General features: G+C 36.0%; 1 protein-coding gene across 1 annotated transcript in view; it reads left to right on the top strand.

The window, feature by feature from the left end:
• oc90 (otoconin 90) overlaps positions 1-21,570 on the top strand; it is a 43,490-nt gene that overhangs the window by 4,036 nt on the left and 17,884 nt on the right. The window contains exons 6-15 of the mRNA XM_055014681.1: positions 1,966-2,072; positions 2,343-2,474; positions 4,625-4,660; positions 6,811-6,876; positions 7,629-7,742; positions 9,472-9,525; positions 9,756-9,836; positions 10,892-11,083; positions 12,708-12,836; positions 12,940-13,080. Of these exons, the coding sequence (XP_054870656.1) occupies positions 1,966-2,072; positions 2,343-2,474; positions 4,625-4,660; positions 6,811-6,876; positions 7,629-7,742; positions 9,472-9,525; positions 9,756-9,836; positions 10,892-11,083; positions 12,708-12,836; positions 12,940-13,080 (1,052 nt within the window). The remainder of the gene's footprint in view (positions 1-1,965; positions 2,073-2,342; positions 2,475-4,624; positions 4,661-6,810; positions 6,877-7,628; positions 7,743-9,471; positions 9,526-9,755; positions 9,837-10,891; positions 11,084-12,707; positions 12,837-12,939; positions 13,081-21,570) is intronic.

Here is a 21,570-nt window from a genome sequence, read left to right as displayed (position 1 = left end):
TTTTATGTGTTGTTTTGTCTCCACATACTACAAATATTTAACTTTTTCCATGTTGATTTTGTCATTTTGTGTCTAATTTTCTGTCTGATTTCTGTCAATTTGTCCTCCATTTTACCGTTTTGTGTCTTTTCTTGTCTTGTTTTTGACATTGTGGGTTGTTTTATGTCCATTTTGTGTCTAATTTTCTGTCTGATTTCTGTCAATTTGTCCTCCATTTTACTGTTTTGTGTCTTTTCTTGTCTTGTTTTTGGCATTGTGGGTTGTTTTATGTCCATTTTTTGTCATTTCCTGTCTTGTTTTGTGTCTTATTTATAACTCTTTCTGGTAGTTTTGTCTGCACATAGTACAGATATTTAACTATTTCTATGTTTCCATGTTGTTGTTTTTTCATTTGTGTCGAATTTATTTTTTTGATCCAGTAGCTTTGATTTTCCTCTCAGTCTCTCTTGTCTCCATTTTGTGTCTTGTTTGTGTCATTTTGTGTCTCTTTAGGTCAATTACTGTTCAAAACATCTCAAATTTTGTCCAAAAACAACACAAAAAATACACTAAAATAATGTAAAATCTGTGCCAAGCGACTTAAAAACATTCCACATGGATTAATATCTGCATTTTGGTACGTCAAAACATCTAAAAACTGGAACCTTGTCTGGTCAAACTTTAACACATCAGATTTTACTGATGTTCGAGCCTCAAAAGTTGTTGAAATGAAGATTTTTCACTTGTTTTCCATTTGAAAAGACCAATAATTAAAAAATTGTACTCTGCTGGATCCATTAATCTAATTTCTTGACATATTGTACCTTTGAAATGACAATTAAAAACAAGTAAATAATTTCTGAACTAAATCAGATCCATTGCAGCAGCACAGTTATCTGGAATTACACAGACTGATGCTGTTTTTTTTTTTTATTGCCGTCGGCATCAAGAATCTTTGCTTTTTTCTTGTCTTTGAGTTGAAATAAGTGAAGTTCGATGCTGCTTTGATGGTGATGACGAATAACGTGGATGCCGGCAGCTTTATTAAAGCGAATCGTTGATGAATCAGCCTCATGCATGAATCATACATCAATAACAACCTAATTTTACGTGTGATCCGTGACGGTGGAGATGCAGCAAAGCAGAAATAAATATGACAAACTTTCAGTGCTGCTGGAATCCATCACCGTGTTTTCAGAGGATCCATCCATCGATAGACATTTACAGGAACTTTATGGAGACACTAAACCACCTTAAATTCAACAACTTGGACTTTTTTTTTTCCATTTTCTAAGATCAGTAATTCTTCAGTATTGTCATTTTAGACGAAGTGATTTTGGCCAAGTTTCAAGTCATTTTCAATCATTTTGAACAGGGTTTTAACTAATTAAGGATATTTTTGGATGTTTTTGGGCGTGTTTCAATTCATTTTGGAGAAATGTCTGCTAGTTCTATGCAATTTTTGCTGATTTTGGACAGATCCTTAGTTGTTATGAACAATTCTGACCCAGTTCAAACAGGATTCAAGTCAAAATAGTAAGAAACTGGAACCGTGTCTGGTCAGACTTTAACCCATCAGATTCTACTGATGTTAGAGCCTCAAAAGTTGGTGAAATGTTGACCAAAGACTGAATTTTAGCAGAAATATGGATCCATCCATAGATATACACTTACAGGAACTTTATGGAGACACTTTACCACACCTTGTTGAAAATTTTGCACGTTTTTCCATTTTCAAGGGCCAATAATTAAAAATGTGTCCTCAACCTATTTTATTTTCCATTAAAAATGTATTTAAAAAGCCTTCAGAATTTGTTATTATAGCTGATTTTAGCTTAGCTTTAGCTTAGCCAGATCCCTTTGCGTCACATTTCCAATAAACTTTGTCTATAAAAGCACTAAAACTTCCCAATAATGACTTTGAGCTGTTATCTCTCATATTTAATTGATTTTATTCCTTCTGTTCTGGTTTCTTCTTTGCTGCAGCTGCTGTGAGGCTCATCGGTCATGTTACCAGAACGCTGCCCCCTGCAGGCAGCCCCTGGTTCTGCCTCCGTACAACTTCACCTGTGCAGCGGCAAACATCAGCTGTGGTGAGACGTTAACGTTGACGTTTTGGGTAAAAGATGCTGAAAACTTGTCGTTTCCACACTTTTATATCAAAAACGAGCTACATGGGTGAGCTTTTAGGGGGCAGGTTGGTGGATTTTGTTTGTTTTGAATAGATTGTAGTTTAATGTTTGCACTTTTTATTCATGTTTGAGCTGAGCTAAGCGAACAGACTCCTTGTTCCAGCTTTTTATTTACCCCACAGACATGTTTGTTGAACATCCTGGTGTTTTTTTTTTTTTTTTATCTTGGAGATGCTGGTGACTCGTGTCAGCAGAGGTTTTGTGAATGTGACCAGGCTGCCATCGACTGCGTGACTCAGAGTCCCTACAACTCGACTCTGAGAGGCTTTGACGAGTCTCAGTGCTCAGCTGGGAATCAAACAGGTGAGATCAACCTGCAGGAAACTTCTCCAGCTCCAACAACAAACACTCCATAATTTCACTGCTTTTTCTGCACATTTAACAGAACTAGAGTGCAGATAAAGATGCTCTGCTATATTCCTTCTGATTTCTGGTAACACATCGTTCTAGACCTGTTCTAGACTGGTCCAGGACTAGTTCTGGACTTGGCTTTAGGCGGTCTTTGGACTTGGACCAGTTTTAGATTTGGTTTAAGGCTGGGTTCTGACTTTGTTTTGGACTTGTCTTAGGTTGATTGACTTTTAGCTTGATTTGAGTTTTGCTTCTAGATTTGGTTTGGACTGGTTCCAGGCTTTGATTTAGACTTGACCTTAGACCGGTTTTGGAAAGGTTCAAGTCTGCTTTTAGACTTGGTTTTGGACCGGGTTTACACTGATTTCAAATTTGGTTTCAGATCTTGTTTTAAACTTGTTTTAGACTGGTTTTTGATTTGGTTTTGGACTAGTTGTAGAATGTATTTTCGGCTTTGTTTTGAACTTATTTCTACTTTCTTTTGGTCTTTGTTTTAGATGTTTATTGATTTGTTTCAGACTTGGTTTCAGCCTTGGTTTTAGACTTGGTTTTGAGCTTTGAGCTTGTTTATACTTTCCTTTATACTTAGTTTTAGACTGATTCCAGGCTTTTATTTTGAATTGGTCTGAGTTTGACTTATAACTTTATTTCAGTCTTGTTCCAGACTTGGTTTCAGGCTTTGATTTGGACCAAATTTTAGAGTGGTTTTGGGCTGTTTGTAGACTTTGTTTAAGACTGGTATTAAATTGAGTTTCACACTTTGTCGTGGACTTGTTTTCAACTCACTGTAACTTGGTTTCAGGTTTGGTTTTGGACTTGGTTTCAGACTGTATTTTGGACATGCTTTAGGCTGAGTTTTTGCAAGTTTTCAGGCTTAGGGACTGACTGTTTTGGAATGGTTTTACACAGGTTTTGAACTTGACTTGTTGTGGGACTTGACTTTAGACTTTTATTTTTGGGCTGTTTGTAGACTTTAATACTTTGTCATGGACTTGTTTTAAATTTGTTTTTAACTTGGTTTCAGATATGGTTTTAGACTTGGTTTAATTTTCCTTTATACTGTTTTCGACTGTTTTCAGTCTTTGTTACCGATTTGGGTTTAGACTGCTTTTAAACCTGGTTTCAGGTCTTGTTTTGGACGTTGTTGTCGACTGCTTTAAACTCAGTTTAGAGTAGGGCTGCTACAAACGACGCGTCGACTAATCGCCTGAGCACGATACGTCATCAAAAGTGGAAGTGAGCGCTCACTTCCGCTTTTGATGACGTATCGTGCTCAGGCGATTCGTCGACGCGTCATTTGTGGCAGCCCTAGTTTAGAGTCAGAGAGCATTTTTGAACTAGTCCTGGAATGTCATTTGACTGGTTCAGGACTAGATCTGGACTTGCTTTTAGGCGGTCTTTGGACTTGGACCAGTTTTAGATTTGGTTTAAGACTGGTTTCAGACTTTGTTTTGGACTTATCTTAGATTGATTGACTTTTAGCTTGATTTCAGTGTTGCTTCCAGGTTTGGTTTGAACTGGTTCCAGGCTTTGATTTGGACTTGATCTTAGACCGATTCTGGAAGGGTTCAAGTCTGCTCTTAGACTTGGTTTTGGATCAGGTTTACACTGATTTCAAACTTGGCTTCAGACCTTGTTTTGGACGTTGCTGCCAAATGCTTTATACTGGATTTGAAAGCAGTTCTGAATTAGTTCTGGAATGTTCTTTGACTAGTTTAGGACTAGTTTTGGACTTGTCTCATTCTTGGTTTCCTACTTCTTTTTGGACTTTCTTTGTACTTTCCTTTGGACTAAGTTTTAGATCAGTTTTTGACTAGTTTCATCTTGGAAAACTAGTCATAGTTCTTTTGTTTCTTCATGTTGTCCAGACTGACTCCACTGTGTTGAGATCTGATGTGTTGAAGGACTCCTTCTAGAAAGTTCTTAATGACGTTCAGGCTCATTGCGCTGCTGCAGAATGAACCGTGGACAGATTCAGTAAATTACAGTCGTATTTTTGTGCTTTTAGCAGCAGCTGGCCTCATTAACACCGTTTCTCCTCCTGACAGAGTAGAGGACTAACTGCAGACTGAGCGTCTCATTAGCTTGACTCTGTGTTTCAGATCTGCTGGGCATCTCGGAGGCCTTCAGAGGAGCAGGTGAGTCCGAATGACGTCGATGCGATTCATCTGAAACTCGGTGACGACTCGACTGTGTCAGCCGTCTCGAAACAACGCTTCACTTTCCAATCAGTGGAGTCGGGTCTCAGGAAGCGATTGATTGGGTGGAAAGAGAGGCGGCCGAGTCGCACCCCGGCCAATTAAAACAATGACCTGTTGACGTTTAATCCTGCAGCTTCCCACCCACGCACAGCTGGGACAAAACCAGGGATTGTGCAGAGTTACTTTGATCCTTGTGGGTCCAAATATAGACGCTGAGCTTCCCTCAGTCTGAGAGAAGGTAGAGCAGCTTATTAAGAAGGGGAAGCCAACTTCAGAGGGAAACTTTGTAAAGCCTGTTGGAGACAGCTAGAGATGTGTTATTCTGTTTGAATAGAGATTTACTGATGTCCTCTGTTTGAACTGGAGATCAGTTTAAAGACGCTTTGTTCATTATTTCATACCGACTCTGGTGGTATTAAAGAGTAGCAGGATCAGGTATGACAGCTTTAAAGTTCTACATCTATAAAGACCAAAACATCAGGAGCTAAACAGGTGGTGGAGACAGAACATGGGGCTATAATGTAACGTTACCTGGTACCAGCTTCCTGTTTCTGATTCTTGCTTGTAATCTGTCGTACGTTGCAGCTTGAATGTTCCATGTTGTTTCATTCAGTTTGTTTCTGTACGTTTGCAGCCTCAGGTTTTATATGAAGGGTTTGGAAGCAGATGGTCTGACCCACTTTCTGTAGTTTTGGAGAAAAATGGGTTCAAAATGTAGTGTTTTCCAAAATGGTCTGACTTCCCACTGCTGTATTTGGGTTGTGGGTTAGACCACTCTGATTCTAAAATCTAGAGCAGGGGTGTCCAACGTGCGGCCCGCAGGCCAAAAGCGGCCCTCCAGAGGGTCTGATCCGGTCCTCCAGAGGGTCCGATCCAATCCTCCAGAGGGTCCGATCCAGCTCTCAAAGAGTAAAAATTCCAGAAGACATTAACTGCAGATTGTAAATTAGTAAAACTATAAATTTAAAATCATTTCTAGACCATGACAAGTTGTTTTGATCAGAAAGTAAAATACTAGATTGTTCATTGTTCTTTTGTAACATTTTGTCTTGTTGTTGGTTTTTTGTCTGACTTTAATCATTTGTCTCATCTTTTTGTTATTTTGTTTCATTTTGGTCTCGTGTTTTTTGGTCTTATTTTTGTCATTTTGTGGTTTGCTTTATTCGTTGTTTTGGGATTTTTTCTTTTGTCTCACTTTTGTTCATCTATTTTTCTAACTTTTTTTGTCTAGTTTTTTGTCTCTTTTATTTCATGTCATTTGTCTATTTTTTGTCATTTTGTCTTGTTTTTGTTGTTTTTTGTCTGCTTTTTGTCATTGTGTTTCTCATTTTTGTTGTTTTGTGGGTTTTTGTCTCGCTTGTGTTGTTTGTCCATATTTTTGACATTTTGTTTCTTGCTTTTGTCATTTTTTGTCTGGTTTTTGGCATTTGTTTAATTTTTGTCTCATTTTTGTCATTTGTCCATCTTTTTGTCACTTTGTAACTGTTTTGTCAAATTTTTTGTCATGTTGTTTCTCGTTTCTGTTGTTTCATTTTAGTAATATTTTTTCTTGTTTTTGTCGTTTTTTTGTTGCTTTTTGGTTTTTTTTGTCTGACTTTTGTGGTTTTGATCCTTCAGTAAATCCTCTGTGGTTCAGTTCCAGGTGACTAAATGTTGTGTTCCTTTGTCGACACTCTGTGATCTGGAAGTTGTAATGTGGAAATGATAAACTGAGGCTGAATGTTGCTGAAACTGAATTTATTTTTCTTGATAAATTTCAGGTTGTTCATGATGTTTAGTAAAAAGATAATTCCTTAAAGGTGAACATTTTTGCAGTAAAACAAAGGAACCATTAGGAGTTGTGGTTATTTATAGGTTATTAGTCTGTGGATTTACTGGAGATCAAACTAGACTAAATGTGGAACCTGGACTAGAATCCGTTTTGACACCCCTGATCTAGACTATAAAATATTACAGAAGCTATATAAAACTCAGTTGTGATTTTTTTGTGAGTTCGACCACTCTGTTTCTAACTCCACCATATTGAAGTGGCACTGCTGAGTATATTTCTGTACACAGAAACTGAACTTTTAGTTCTTTCTGTCCAGATGTTCTCTCAGCAGTCAATGAGTCTGCCAGCTACCAGTTCTCCAACTCCTCCTTCCTGTCAGCAGGTAAAAGTTCTGTTTGTGTGTTTGGGTTCAGTCAGCATGTCTCTTAGTCTCAAAATAGAAACGAGGAGTCATGAGAGTTTTAAGATACTTTGAGTTTTTGAACCTGAAGTTTTGACAAATCAGTCAGAAAATGGTCACTTATCCTTATGCACTGGGAATTTACAGGATCTAAACAGACACTTAGATTTTGTTCACCATCATTCAAGGTCAGACATGTATGTAATCACATTCATTCTTAAAACTCAGTTTTTCTGCAAATTCAATTTTTTTAAACCAACAACACAACAGAGTCACCCTGAACATTTAATCAAATATAAATAAGAATGTGTTTTGATGGTGAAACAACTTTTCAATTGACAGAAAATGAAATTGTTTTTGTAATGAGTTAACATTTACAAAAAACATTAAAAAAAAGTTATCTGGTTTCAGTGTGTAAGGTTTGATAAACCAGAAAGATATTAACTGATAATGAATACAAGTCTATTATATGAAATAAGATAGTTAAAAAAACAAAAAACTAAAGCAAAATACAAGAAAAGAAGAAGTAAGAGCAGCAAGAGTTTGAAGAGATTATCATAATAATAACGTTTTACCTCCAACAATTCCTGAACTCTCTGTAAATGGTGCCTATCTGTAAGTTTATCAGATAAACAAACAAGCTGTGGAGGCGTAGGTTGAGTAAAAACCAACGTTCTTCGTCTCAGCTGTGACTGAGGTTCTGTAAACGATCGCTGTTGTTGTTTTCTGACCAGCAGAGATGGATTCGCTAATGATCGACGGACTGGAGAACCAGAATGACACAGCGGGGATGGACGGTGACCTCATCACCCCAGCGCTGGCCACGCCCTCCCTGCCGACGCCTGCTGGTACGCTCACTAATTGGCCCACGGGTCACGGGTTGAAACCTGCAGGGTCAAACATACACTACATGACACCCCACTACTGACTAGTATGTGAAAGACATCGGTGTTGCATCACGATAATGATTTAATTCTAGGTAGTTATTGGGATCATTTCAGACCTGCTGCAGTATCATTAAGGCAAAAAAAGAGAAACTAAGACACAAAAAAACTAAAATAATGTCTGAAAACAAGCAGGATGAGGTTTAACTTGTTAACCGTTTCCTGTTTGCTTCAACCCCTATACTTAAATACCCCTTTAAAAACCCTAAGAACACCTTTACTCTTCTACATTGTTACATTTTTCAGTCTTTTAATGTGTATTTTCTGAAATTGTCTTATAGTTGTACTCATTTAGAGATCCAGATTGCTCCAAAAGTTTACCCAGCAAACTGATAAACATCTGCTCTTCATGGTAGAATGAGCAAATGGCTTTTTAAAATTAGAAACTCCTCTTAATTTGCGATGTTGCTTCTGAACAGTTGTGGTAGATTAGATTATTTTTTATCGTGCTCTGCATCACTTTAGCTTCTCCATGGCATCGAAAACCATTGGAATATCAGGAGGAAAAACAGAAAACAGTGGTTTAATCTTCACTTTATCATGCTCATTTTTTGAATGTAATTATCCTAAATTGGAGGTCATGGTTCTCTGCCAGAAACTGGTTGATATTGGTTGGTTGCCCCAAGGGAAGGAGGTTGAAATTTTGGGATCTTTTTCACGATTGACGGGAAAATTGAGCAGAAGGTGGACAGATGGAGCATCGGCAGTACTGTGGTTGTTGTATCTGACTGTTATGGTAAAGAAGGATTGTTGATTTACTAGTAGAAATATGTTCCAACCCTTAACCATAAGAGGTGGAATGTATACCTACTAGTAAATAGGAATTCTTGATTTACCAGTAGAAATACATTCCAACCCTTAATGTGAAGGCTGGAACGTATACCTACTAGTAAATCGAGACTCCTTCTTAGTAAAGAGGGATCCTTGATTTAGTAGTAGGGATACGTTCCAACCCTCAACCCTCACAGTTAAGGGTTGGAACATATACCTACTAGTGAAGAAGGATTCTTCATTTACTAGGAGGTACACATTCCAACGTTCACAGTTAAGGGGTGGAACGTATATCTACTAGTAAACAGAGACTCGATTTACTAGTAGGTACACGTTCCAACCCCTAACTGTGAAGATTGGAATGTATACCTAATAGTACAGATGGATTCTCAATTACTAGTAAGCACACGTTCCAACCCCCACAGTTAAGGGTTGGAACATATATCTACTAGTAAAGTGGGATTCTCCATTTACTAGTAGGTACACGTTCCAACCCCTAACTGTGAAGATTGGAATGTATACCTACTAGTAACTGAGGATCCCTCCTTACTTGTAGGTAAAGTGTATCTACTAGTAATCGAGACTCACCATCAGGTCGGATGCATGTTTTTTGACTTGATCAAATACTTTCAAAATTCGTGACATTTCCTACAACCTCAGCTGTGTAGTGTTTATTGTCCACAAGCCAATGCTAGCATGTTAACACGCTAAATAAACCTCCTTCCTTGGTCTTTTTGTGGGCCTGTTGGTGTGCACGTCTTGTTTAGCTCCAACTTTTAGAGCAGTATTGAGGTTAACAGCTGTGACTGAGTTTAATTTGCCTCCATCTGTGAGTTAACTTGTATTTTTCATGTCATTTCAGAGGAGTGGGAGGAAGAGAAGGAAGAGCCGACACACCTGAGCTTCGTCTCTGAAGGTAACGGTGGCATCACTCCCTTCCCATCTGTGGCCGCCTCCCACCGCTGTCTTCTCTCTGCTGCTTTTTTTTCTGGCAGACTTGTGTTTTTCCAAGCTGCTCGTAATTACATTTGGCCGACGCCGACCGTCCGGCAGCTTCCAAAAAAAAAAACAAAAAACAGCAGAAATCGTTGCTTCGATGACTCACTTGGCTCGAACGTTTCCTCTGATGTGTCGCTGCTTTTACAGATCTGAATGAAGCCGTGGCAGAGGAAGCACGCGAGATTAAAAAGGATCCGATGACCCACAATCCTCCAGGAACCAGCCCGGGTAGGCCAGACGTACAGTTGGTCTCCATCACGACTGACAACAGGAACATGCTGCTTAACATAAAATACCAGTTGGAGGTGAAGTCCTTTATAGTGATGTGATGAAACCGAGCAGTGAGTCACCCTCAAGCTTCTAAAACTGCTTCCTGTCAGGGAGAGATGCTGTGTTTAATCCCTGGTTGGTCTGAATTAGACGCAAATGGGAAGACAAACAGAAAAATCAGACAGGAAGTTCATCTTCCTCTGAGCAACATGCAGAAAAATACACTTTTGGAAAAACAAGTCCTTCAAATCCTTGATGTAAAATGAAACTACTCAACTGCTGGACAACACAGCTGCTCAAAGCTCACTTTTAAGACTTTCAAATTCTTAAAATCAATCCGGTGTTGATGTTTGACAACTGATTAATTTTGGTTCCTCATCAGTCAATCAGTCAGACTTTATTTTTAATGGATTTTTCTACTAAATTAGTGTATTACAGAAGAAAAATAAAAACAACACTTAATATTTATGTTATAAATGATGGTTAAAAGCAGGCAGTCAAAAGACAAAAATATAAAGTGAAATAATAAAATATAGATAAAATAGATAAAAATGTCTCAATAAATAGAGAAATAAACGGAAAGAAAAGTGGAGAAACCAAGGAACCCCACAGATCACCATAAATCTCAGTAACTAACGCATGATTTTAGCTTTTTTTTATTCTCCTCCAATGGTCAGTGGAGGTGGAAATGAACAAAAATAATTGGTGCAACCACCTGAAACACAAAGTTATTCTATTTATCCCATAGAAACTTTGTCTTACAACTTTAAACTTGATTCCATTTGTATGTTTATGGACTTTTACACAACAGTGGCGGTAAAAACAGATGTTTTACTTCCGTTTTAACCCTGAAAAACTACAACTAAACATCGCTGCTCCTTTTATTCACGGTTTCCAGATTTCTTTCAAATCCAAGGTTGCAAAAACCACAAAACTCAAGTTATATTTTGAGCAGAACTGTAGAAGACGACACTCAGAAAACATATTAAATAGTTTTTAATCCTCCATTGCAGATTCAGTTTCAGACGGAGAAACAGGAAGTGAAGCAGAATCTGAGTCGTTTATTTCTGGAAACACAAAGACGAATCGAAGCGAAACATCAACCACTGATGGGACATCAGCTCCCCTCAGGACTACAACTCCCCTCAGGACTACAACTCCCAGAGAGCTGACATCGATGCCTGTGGAGGATTCAGCAGAGGAAGGTGTGGAAGAAATATTTGGCTTTTTTAAAATCAATTTAATGAAAGTATTTCATTTATTTTGGCTTCTGCTCCAATCAGAGTCCTTAAATATTTTGTTTCTGCACATTTTGCATCAGATCTTATTTGTATATTTACAGAAATGTGGATTAATTACGTGTTTGACAACCTTTTAACTGGAAATTTAACTGGAAAAATGTGATTTTTCTTTAAGTTGTTATGAAGAGATGGGACATAAAAGGACTCTTTTGAGGTTGTCTGGATGTCATGAAAGCAGAAATTTTAAAATGATCAACACCGGAAACAATCACATAAATGTATTTTAACATAAACTCTAATGTCAACAGATTAAACAGTGATGACATTAGCCTGCTAACGTTAGTAGCTAGCACTGTGTTAGCCTGAATGTGCTAATGTTAGCCTGTTTTTTGGAACTTTGCTGCAACTTTCGCATCATGATGAGATTTTTTTGTCGTCACTTCAACATTTTCAGCCAAATACATCAGAAACTGACAAGAATTAGCATAAAATACATGTTAAAAATGTATATTTATATGTAGAAATAGATTAATAAATGATCATAATAAAAAATAATAACAAATAAACAAATATATAATGGATACATAATTAATTCAATAGTTAAAAATAAAAATAAGCAATTGAAAACAAAATAAATGAATACAGACATTTTTTTTGTGCCGGTAAACTGTTAAATTAGAGTTAGTGTTTCATGTTTGTGCTAAAATTCAGTTTAAAATAGTGGAAAAGTGCTAACTGAAGAAAAGGAGCTACAATAATTGGAGTAATTAAGACAGCATGGAGTATTAAATGGATAAATAAGGAAATAAAAAGGAAAAGAAAAGCAGCAGCCAGCTTTAGTGCTCACGTTTTTAATAAAAATAAACTGGATGTTTGTCTCTGAGATGTTTTTTCATGGATTTCAGTTGTTTCCTCCTTTAGATGCTTAATTTTCTGGCTGTTAATTGCCTCCGATCCTCGACTCAGACTCTAAATATCTCCACTCGTGGCTCACGCTGTTTTGTTTTTCTTTTTCATCAGGATTTCCAGCAGCTACATCGTCTAAACTACCTTCACTAATTTGAGTTTTGGTGTCAATTTAGCACCAAAGTTCTGCTTCTGTTGACATCTTTCATTCTCTCTGTTACCTATTGTCCAAATATAAAAGACAAACGAAGCCTTCAGGTCTGGAAAAGTAAAGTTTTAACCTGCATTCTGTCCAACAGCCACCAGGGGGCGACTCCTCTGCTTACAGTCTGTGAGAAAATGAGCCGACTTCTCATTAGATTTGCTACCTTAGTAAACATTTTCTTAATGACTTTATGGTCTCAATCTCTAGTTTCAAGCCTCCTTCAATACATCATGATGTTAATTTAGTAAATTATGGTTGAATTTTGAGGTAAATAGAAAAACAAAACAACCATCCACGAACCAATAGCTGACGTCTCTGTCACTACATCCATCTTTTTTGTACATATTCTGATTTTAACAGATGAAGCTGAATTAAAGTTGTAGCTAGTAGTTGTAGTAGCTGTAGTTATAGCGGTAAATAGTTTAAAATGATCTCAAACAAGTTCAGTCGTTACAACAGCTTCATCTCTGTCATCAGCAAAACCTCAGATGAGTCCAGACATGGAAATAACAACCAATGAGAAACCTCCTATGTCATCTGAAGAAGAAGAAGAGGATGAAAATGAAGATGGTGATGAAGAAGAGCAGGAAGCATCTGATGAACACAGTGAGTTCAAACTGTATCACAGAAACATCAAAATAAATGAAGAAAATCCTGACTTTACACTAAATAACAGAATATTAACATCTGTGTTGATCTTCTTCTTCAGTTATTAATTTGCTCACAACAACAAGAACAACAACAACAACAACAACAACACCACAGTCAGTCATGACACCGTTTGTTGAATCCAATGAAGTGAAAGAAAACTCGACGCCGATTGACTTGAAAACATCAAATTCTCCAACAGGTCAGTTTGTTCCAGAGAAAAACGTTGTTAATGTGCTGCAGATAAAACATTAAAGTCATGTTTCATTGATTTACATTCTGTCCACTATCCACTTGAAATTCCAGTAAAAGAGAGAGTTCAGGGTTCAGTAACTGATCAATCAACAAAACCAAACACCATTTTAGTTTATGATAAACAAACATGTTCTAATTATTATTCCCTCATAGCTATTCATTTACGTGTTATTTGTTCATATGAGTAAAAACATTCGTGAACAAAAGTTTCCATCCACTTGTAAAGACCATCAGTAGTCTTCAGTTTCCAGTGACCCTGTAAGTCTCAGAAACAGAACCTAAATCTCAACTGAAGTTTGGACAAAGAAAATGCCTTCTGGAGGAAAGTTCTGTGGTCAGATGGAACAAAAACTGAGCAGAAATATGATTGGAGGAGAGAAGGTGAGGCCTTTAACCCCAAGAACACCAAACCTACCACCAATTATGGCGGTGGCAGTATCATGCTCTGGGGCTTTACACAAAAAAACGACCAAAAAGAGGCACAAAACAGTCAAAATGAGGCACAAAATTATTAAAACCAGGCACAAAAGAACCAAAATAAAGGACAAAATGACCTAAATCTGGCACAAAACAAGAGAATTGAGACATAAAACAACTAAACTTAGGCACAAAATTACTAAAATTATCAAAATGACACACAAAAGCACCAAAATGAGACACAACACAGCTATTTTTTCCATTTATCAACCAGAAACTGCAAAACTAGAAAGAATCCACAGATTTTCATCTTTCCAACACTCCGTATATATAATGTACAATTTGCTGCTGATCACATGGACAAAGAAAAGGCCTTCGGGAGGAAAGTTCTGTGGTCAGATGGAACAAAAGCTGAGAGAAGGTGAGGCATTTAACCCCAACAACATCAAACATGGAGATAGCAGTATCATGCTCTGGGGATTTGAACTGTTTCTAAAACTGGTTGTAGTTTTGGTCTAGGACTGGTTTTAGACTGTATTCTGACTGGTTCTGAACATGTTTTTGTACTGGTTTAGGTTTGATTTTGGTCCTGGTTTTAGACCTTTTTAAGACTGGTTTAGGACCGTCTTGGGTTGTTTTTTTTTAAACTCCCAGAACAACAAACCTACCATCAAGCATGGGGGTGGCAGTATCATGCTCTGTGGAACTGGAGCTTTCCACAAAGGAAATGGAATAATGAAGAAAGAGGATCACCTCCACATTCTTCGGGAAAACCTAAAACCATCAGCAGAAGGTTGATCTTGGACACAGTTGGATGTTTCAACCAGACAATGAGTCCAAACACACATCAGACGTGGTAAAGAAATGGTTCCATCAGACTAGGATGAAGGTTCTAGACTGGTCTCCCCAAAGTGCTGACTTAAACCCATCAAGAACCTGTGGACTGATGAAGAAACAAGTGTGAGTCAGAAAGACAACAATGTCTTTCTGACATTGATAGTGTAATGATACTGCCACCTCCATGCTTGACAGTAGGTATATCTGGTTAACTTTAAACTGCTGTATTTCCCAGTAATACGTCTCTGTGAGTCGGGAAAACTTCTGCATCTCAGTTGTAGAGATTCCAAAAAAGGTGATTTTTACTTGAATAATATGAAACATTTGTGTTCAGTCATACAGAAAGAAAACTAAAATTAGCCACCTGAAAAGGACGTTTTGCAAACGGCTTTAAGGATCACTGTCATCTGTTGGGTTTAAAGATAGAAAAAGGCTGCAGGAAACTCAAACATTTTGAACTTGCATTACTTTTTTGTGTGTTTTAGCCCAAAACTTCACCCCTAAGGTGGAGAGTCAGAGTTAGCGTGACTCATCCAGACAGAAAAATTGAAATTAATTTTAAAAAACCTTTTTTAAAGTAGAGATTTACAGCAGAACTACCCATAAGCCCTCTGAACCCTGAAACCTACCTGGAAGTTTAAAAGGCAGAAAGAAGAATCACCAAGTCTAAGTGCAAAGCAGGGATATTTAATCAAAATGAGGAAAAATAGACTGATTGATGATTGTTTTTTAGATTCAAACTCAAAATGTGCAAAGACGTTTTTACAACATGTTTGAAAAATCGCCTTTTTTTCCCGACATAGTATAGTAAGGCGTTTTTTTGCACAAAATTCATGATTTTTTTTCAAAGAAAACCTTTCTGGAGTGTTTTTCACGGCCTCCTTCACATTATTTCACCATATGGCACGTTTTTACAACATGTTTGAAAAATCCCCCTTTTTTTTGACATAGTATAGTAAGGCGTTTTTTTGGCGCCAAAATTCATGATGATTTTTTTTTCAAAGAAAACCTTTCTGGAGTGTTTTTCACGCCCTCCTTTACATTATTTCATCATATGGCACATTTTTACAACATGTTTGAAAAATCGCCTTTCTTTTCGACATAGTATAGTAAGGTGTTTTTTTTGCGCCAAAATTCATGATGAGTTTTTTTTCACAGAAAACCTTACCATAGTGTTTTTCACGCCCTTCTTTACCTTATTTCATCATATGGCATGTTTTTACAACATGTTTGAAAAATCCCCTTTTTTTTCGACATAGTATAGTAAGGCGTTTTTTTGGCGCCAAAATTCATGATTTTTAAAAAAAAAACGTTTCTGGAGTGTTTTTCACGCCCTCCTTTACATTATTTCATCATATGGCACGTTTTTACAACATGTTTGAAAAATCGCATTTTTTTTCGACATAGTATAGTAAGGCGTTTTTTTGGCGCCAAAATTCATGATGATTTAAAAAAAAACCAAAACCTTTCTGGAGTGTTTTTCATGCCCTCCTTTACATTATTTCATCATATGGCACGTTTTTACAACATGTTTGAAAAATGGCATTTTTTTTCGACATAGTATAGTAAGGCGTTTTTTTGGCGCCAAAATTCATGATGATTTTTTTTTCAAAGAAAGCCGTTCTGGAGTGTTCTTCATGCCCTCCTTTACATTATTTCATCATATGGCACGTTTTTACAACATGTTTGAAAAATCCCCCTTTTTTTCGACATAGTATAGTAAGGCGTTTTTTTGGCGCCAAAATTCATGATGATTTTTTTTTTCAAAGAAAACCTTTCTGGGGTGTTTTTCACACCCTCCTTTACATTATTCATCATATGGCACGTTTTTACAACATGTTTGAAAAATGGCATTTTTTTTCGACATAGTATAGTAAGGCGTTTCTTTGGCGCCAAAATTCATAATGATTTTTTTTTCAAAGAAAGCCTTTCTGGAGTGTTTTTCACGGCCTCCTTTACATTATTTCATCATATGGCACGTTTTTACAACATGTTTGAAAAATCCCCCTTTTTTTCGACATAGTATAGTAAGGCGTTTTTTTGGCGCCAAAATTCATGATGATATTTTTTTCACAGAAAACCTTTCTGGAGTGTTTTTCACACCCTCCTTTAGATTATTTCACCATATGGCACGTTTTTACAACATGTTTGAAAAATGGCCTTTTTTTTCGACATAGTATAGTAAGGCGTTTCTTTGGCGCCAAAATTCATAATGATTTTTTTTTCAAAGAAAACCTTTCTGGAGTGTTTTTCACGCCCTCCTTTACATTATTTCATCATATGGCACGTTTTTACAACATGTTTGAAAAATCGCATTTTTTTTCGACATAGTATAGTAAGGCGTTTTTTTGGCGCCAAAATTCATGATGATTTTAAAAAAAAAAAAAACCTTTCTGGAGTGTTTTTCATGCCCTCCTTTACATTATTTCATCATATGGCACGTTTTTACAACATGGTTGAAAAATGGCATTTTTTTTCGACATAGTATAGTAAGGCGTTTTTTTTGCGCCAAAATTCATGATGATTTTTTTTTCAAAGAAAGCCTTTCTGGAGTGTTTTTCACGCCCTCCTTTACATTATTTCATCATATGGCACGTTTTTACAACATGTTTGAAAAATCCCCCTTTTTTTCGACATAGTATAGTAAGGCGTTTTTTTGGCGCCAAAATTCATGATGATTTTTTTTTTCACAGAAAACCTTTCTGGAGTGTTTTTCACACCCTCCTTTAGATTATTTCACCATATGGCACGTTTTTACAACATGTTTGAAAAATGGCCTTTTTTTCGACATAGTATAGTAAGGCGTTTCTTTGGCGCCAAAATTCATGATGATTTTTTTTTGACAGAAAATCTTACCATAGTGTTTTTCACGCCCTTCTTTACCTTATTTCATCATATGGCATGTTTTTACAACATGTTTGAAAAATCCCCTTTTTTGTCGACATAGTATAGTAAGGCGTTTTTTTTGCGCCAAAATTCATGATGATTTTTTTTCAAAGAAAACCTTACCATAGTGTTGTTCACGCCCTTCTTTACCTTATTTCATCATATGGCATGTTTTTACAACATGTTTGAAAAATCCCCTTTTTTTTCGACATAGTATAGTAAGGCGTTTTTTTTGCGCCAAAATTCATGATGATTTTTTTTTCAAAGAAAGCCTTTCTGGAGTGTTTTTCACGCCCTCCTTTACATTACTTCATCATATGGCACGTTTTTACAACATGTTTGAAAAATCCCCCTTTTCTTCGACATAGTATATTAAGGCGTTTATTTGGCGCCAAAATTCATGATGATTTTTTTTTCACAGAAAACCTTACCATAGTGTTTTTCACGCCCTTCTTTACCTTATTTCATCATATGGCATGTTTTTACAACATGTTTGAAAAATCCCTTTTTTTCGACATAGTATAGTAAGGCGTTTTTTTGCGCCAAAATTCATGATGATTTAAAAAAAAAAAAAAACCTTTCTGGAGTGTTTTTCACGCCCTCCTTTACATTATTTCATCATATGGCACGTTTTTACAACATGTTTGAAAAATCCCCTTTTTTTTGACATAGTATAGTAAGGCGTTTTTTTGGCGCCAAAATTCATGATGATTTTTTTTTCACAGAAAACCTTTCTGGAGTGTTTTTCACACCCTCCTTTACATTATTTCATCATATGGCACGTTTTTATAACATGTTTGAAAAATGGCCTTTTTTTTCGACATAGTATAGTAAGGCGTTTATTTGGCGCCAAAATTCATAATGATTTTTTTTTCACAGAAAACCTTACCATAGTGTTGTTCACGCCCTTCTTTACCTTACTTCATCATATGGCATGTTTTTACAACTTGTTTGAAAAATCCCCTTTTTTTTTCGACATAGTATAGTAAGGCGTTTTTTTGCGCCAAAATTCATGATGATTTTTTTTTCAAAAAAAACCTTTCTGGAGTGTTTTTCACGCCCTCCTTTACATTATTTCATCATATGGCACGTTTTTACAACATGTTTGAAAAATCCCCCTTTTTTTCGACATAGTATAGTAAGGCGTTTTTTTGGCGCCAAAATTCATGATGATTTTTTTTTTCAAAGAAAACCTTTCTGGAGTGTTTTTCACACTCTCCTTTACATTATTTCACTATATGGCACATTTTTACAACATGTTTGAAAAATCCCTTTTTTTTTCGACATAGTATAGTAAGGCGTTTTTTTGGCGCCAAATTTCATGATGATTTTTTTTTCAAAGAAAACCTTTCTGGAGTGTTTTTCACACCCTCCTTTACATTATTTCATCATATGGCACGTTTTCATAACATGTTTGAAAAATCGCCTTTTTTTTCGACATAGTATAGTAAGGCGTTTTTTTGGCGCCAAAATTCATGATGATTTTTTTTCACAGAAAACCCTTACCATAGTGTTTTTCACGCCCTTCTTTACCTTATTTCATCATATGGCACGTTTTTACAACATGTTTGAAAAATCCCCCTTTTTTTCGACATAGTATAGTAAGGCGTTTTTTTGGCGCCAAAATTCATGATGATTTTTTTTCAAAGAAAGCCTTTCTGGAGTGTTTTTCACGCCCTCCTTTACATTATTTCATCATATGGCACGTTTTTACAACATGTTTGAAAAATCGCCTTTTTTTTCGACATAGTATAGTAAGGCGTTTTTTTTGCGCCAAAATTCGTGATGATTTTTTTTTCGAAGAAAACCTTTCTGGAGTGTTTTTCACACCCTCCTTTACATTATTTCATCATATGGCACGTTTTTACAAATTGTTTGAAAAATGGCATTTTTTTTCGACATAGTATAGTAAGGCGTTTTTTTTGCGCCAAAATTCATGATGATTTTTTTTTCAATGAAAGCCTTTCCGGAGTGTTTTTCACGCCCTCCTTTACATTATTTCATCATATGGCATGTTTTTACAACATGTTTGAAAAATCCCCTTTTTTTTCGACATAGTATAGTAAGGCGTTTTTTTGTCGTCAAAATTCATGATGATTTTGTTTTCAAAGAAAACCTTTCTGGAGTGTTTTTCACGCCCTCCTTTACGTTATTTCACCATATGGCACGTTTTTACAACATGTTTGAGAAATCGCCTTTTTTTTCGACATAGTATAGTAAGGCGTTTTTTTTGCGCCAAAATTCATGATGATTTTTTTTCAAAAAAAACCTTTCTGGAGTGTTTTTCACACTCTCCTTCATATTTTTACAACATGTTTGAAAAATCGCCTTTTTTTTCGACATAGTATAGTAAGGCGTTTTTTTTTGCGCCAAAATTCATGATGATTTTTTTTTCACAGAAAACCTTACAATAGTGTTTTTCACGCCCTCCTTTACATTATTTTATCATATGACACGTTTTTACAATATGTTTGAAAAATCGCCTTTTTTTTCGACATAGTATAGTAAGGCGTTTTTTTTGCACCAAAATTCGTGATGATTTTTTTTCAAGGAAAACCTTTCTGGAGTGTGTTTCACACCCTCCTTTACATTATTTCATCATATGGCACGTTTTTACAACATGTTTGAAAAATCGCCTTTTTTTTCGACATAGTATAGTAAGGCGTTTTTTTAGCGCCAAAATTCATGATGATTTTTTTTTCACAGAAAACCTTACCATAGTGTTTTTCACGCCCTTCTTTACCTTATTTCATCATATGGCATGTTTTTACAACATGTTTGAAAAATCCCCTTTTTTTTCGACATAGTATAGTAAGGCGTTTTTTTGGCGCCAAAATTCATGATGATTTTTTTTTCAAAGAAAACCTTTCTGGAGTGTTTTTCATACCCTCCTTTACATTATTTCATCATATGGCACGTTTTTATAACATGTTTGAAAAATCGCCTTTTTTTTCGTCATAGTATAGTAAGGCGTTTTTTTGGCGCCAAAATTCATGATGATTTCTTTTTTCACAGAAAGTCTTTCTGGAGTGTTTTTCACGGCCTCCTTTACATTATTTCATCATATGGCACGTTTTTACAACATGTTTGAAAAATCCCCTTTTTTTTCGACATAGTATAGTAAGGCGTTTTTTTTTGCGCCAAAATTCATGATGATTTTTTTTCAAAAAAAACCTTTCTGGAGTGTTTTTCACGCCCTCCTTTACATTATTTCATCATATGGCACGTTTTTACAACATGTTTGAAAAATCGCCTTTTTTTTCGACATAGTATAGTAAGGCGTTTTTTTTAGCGCCAAAATTCATGATGATTTTTTTTTCACAGAAAACCTTACCATAGTGTTTTTCACGCCCTTCTTTACCTTATTTCATCATATGGCATGTTTTTACAACATGTTTGAAAAATCGCCTTTTTTTTCGACATAGTATAGTAAGGCGTTTTTTTTTGCGCCAAAATTCGTGATGATTTTTTTTTCAAGGAAAACCTTTCTGGAGTGTGTTTCACACCCTCCTTTACATTATTTCATCATATGGCACGTTTTTACAACATGTTTGAAAAATCGCCTTTTTTTTCGACATAGTATAGTAAGGCGTTTTTTTTAGCGCCAAAATTCATGATGATTTTTTTTTCACAGAAAACCTTACCATAGTGTTTTTCACGCCCTTCTTTACCTTATTTCATCATATGGCATGTTTTTACAACATGTTTGAAAAATCGCCTTTTTTTTCGACATAGTATAGTAAGGCGTTTTTTTTGCGCCAAAATTCGTGATGATTTTTTTTTCAAGGAAAACCTTTCTGGAGTGTGTTTCACACCCTCCTTTACATTATTTCATCATATGGCACGTTTTTACAACATGTTTGAAAAATGGCATTTTTTTTCGACATAGTATAGTAAGGCGTTTTTTTTGCGCCAAAATTCATGATGATTTTTTTTTCAATGAAAGCCTTTCTGGAGTGTTTTTCACACCCTCCTTTACATTATTTCATCATATGGCATGTTTTTACAACATGTTTGAAAAATCCCCTTTTTTTTCGACATAGTATAGTAAGGCGTTTTTTTGTCGCCAAAATTCATGATGATTTTTTTTTCAAAGAAAACCTTTCTGGAGTGTTTTTCACACCCTCCTTTACATTATTTCACCATATGGCACGTTTTTACAACATGTTCTAAAAATCCCCCTTTTTTTCGACATAGTATAGTAAGGCGTTTTTTTTGGCGCCAAAATTCATGATGATTTTTTTTTCACAGAAAACCTTACCATAGTATTTTTCACGCCCTTCTTTACCTTATTTCA

This window comes from Amphiprion ocellaris, chromosome 10 (genome assembly GCF_022539595.1).
Source record: "Amphiprion ocellaris isolate individual 3 ecotype Okinawa chromosome 10, ASM2253959v1, whole genome shotgun sequence".
Lineage (NCBI taxonomy): Eukaryota > Metazoa > Chordata > Actinopteri > Pomacentridae > Amphiprion > Amphiprion ocellaris.
The sequence above is the reverse complement of the archived record's forward strand: the minus strand, read 5'-3'. Positions and strand labels throughout refer to the sequence as shown.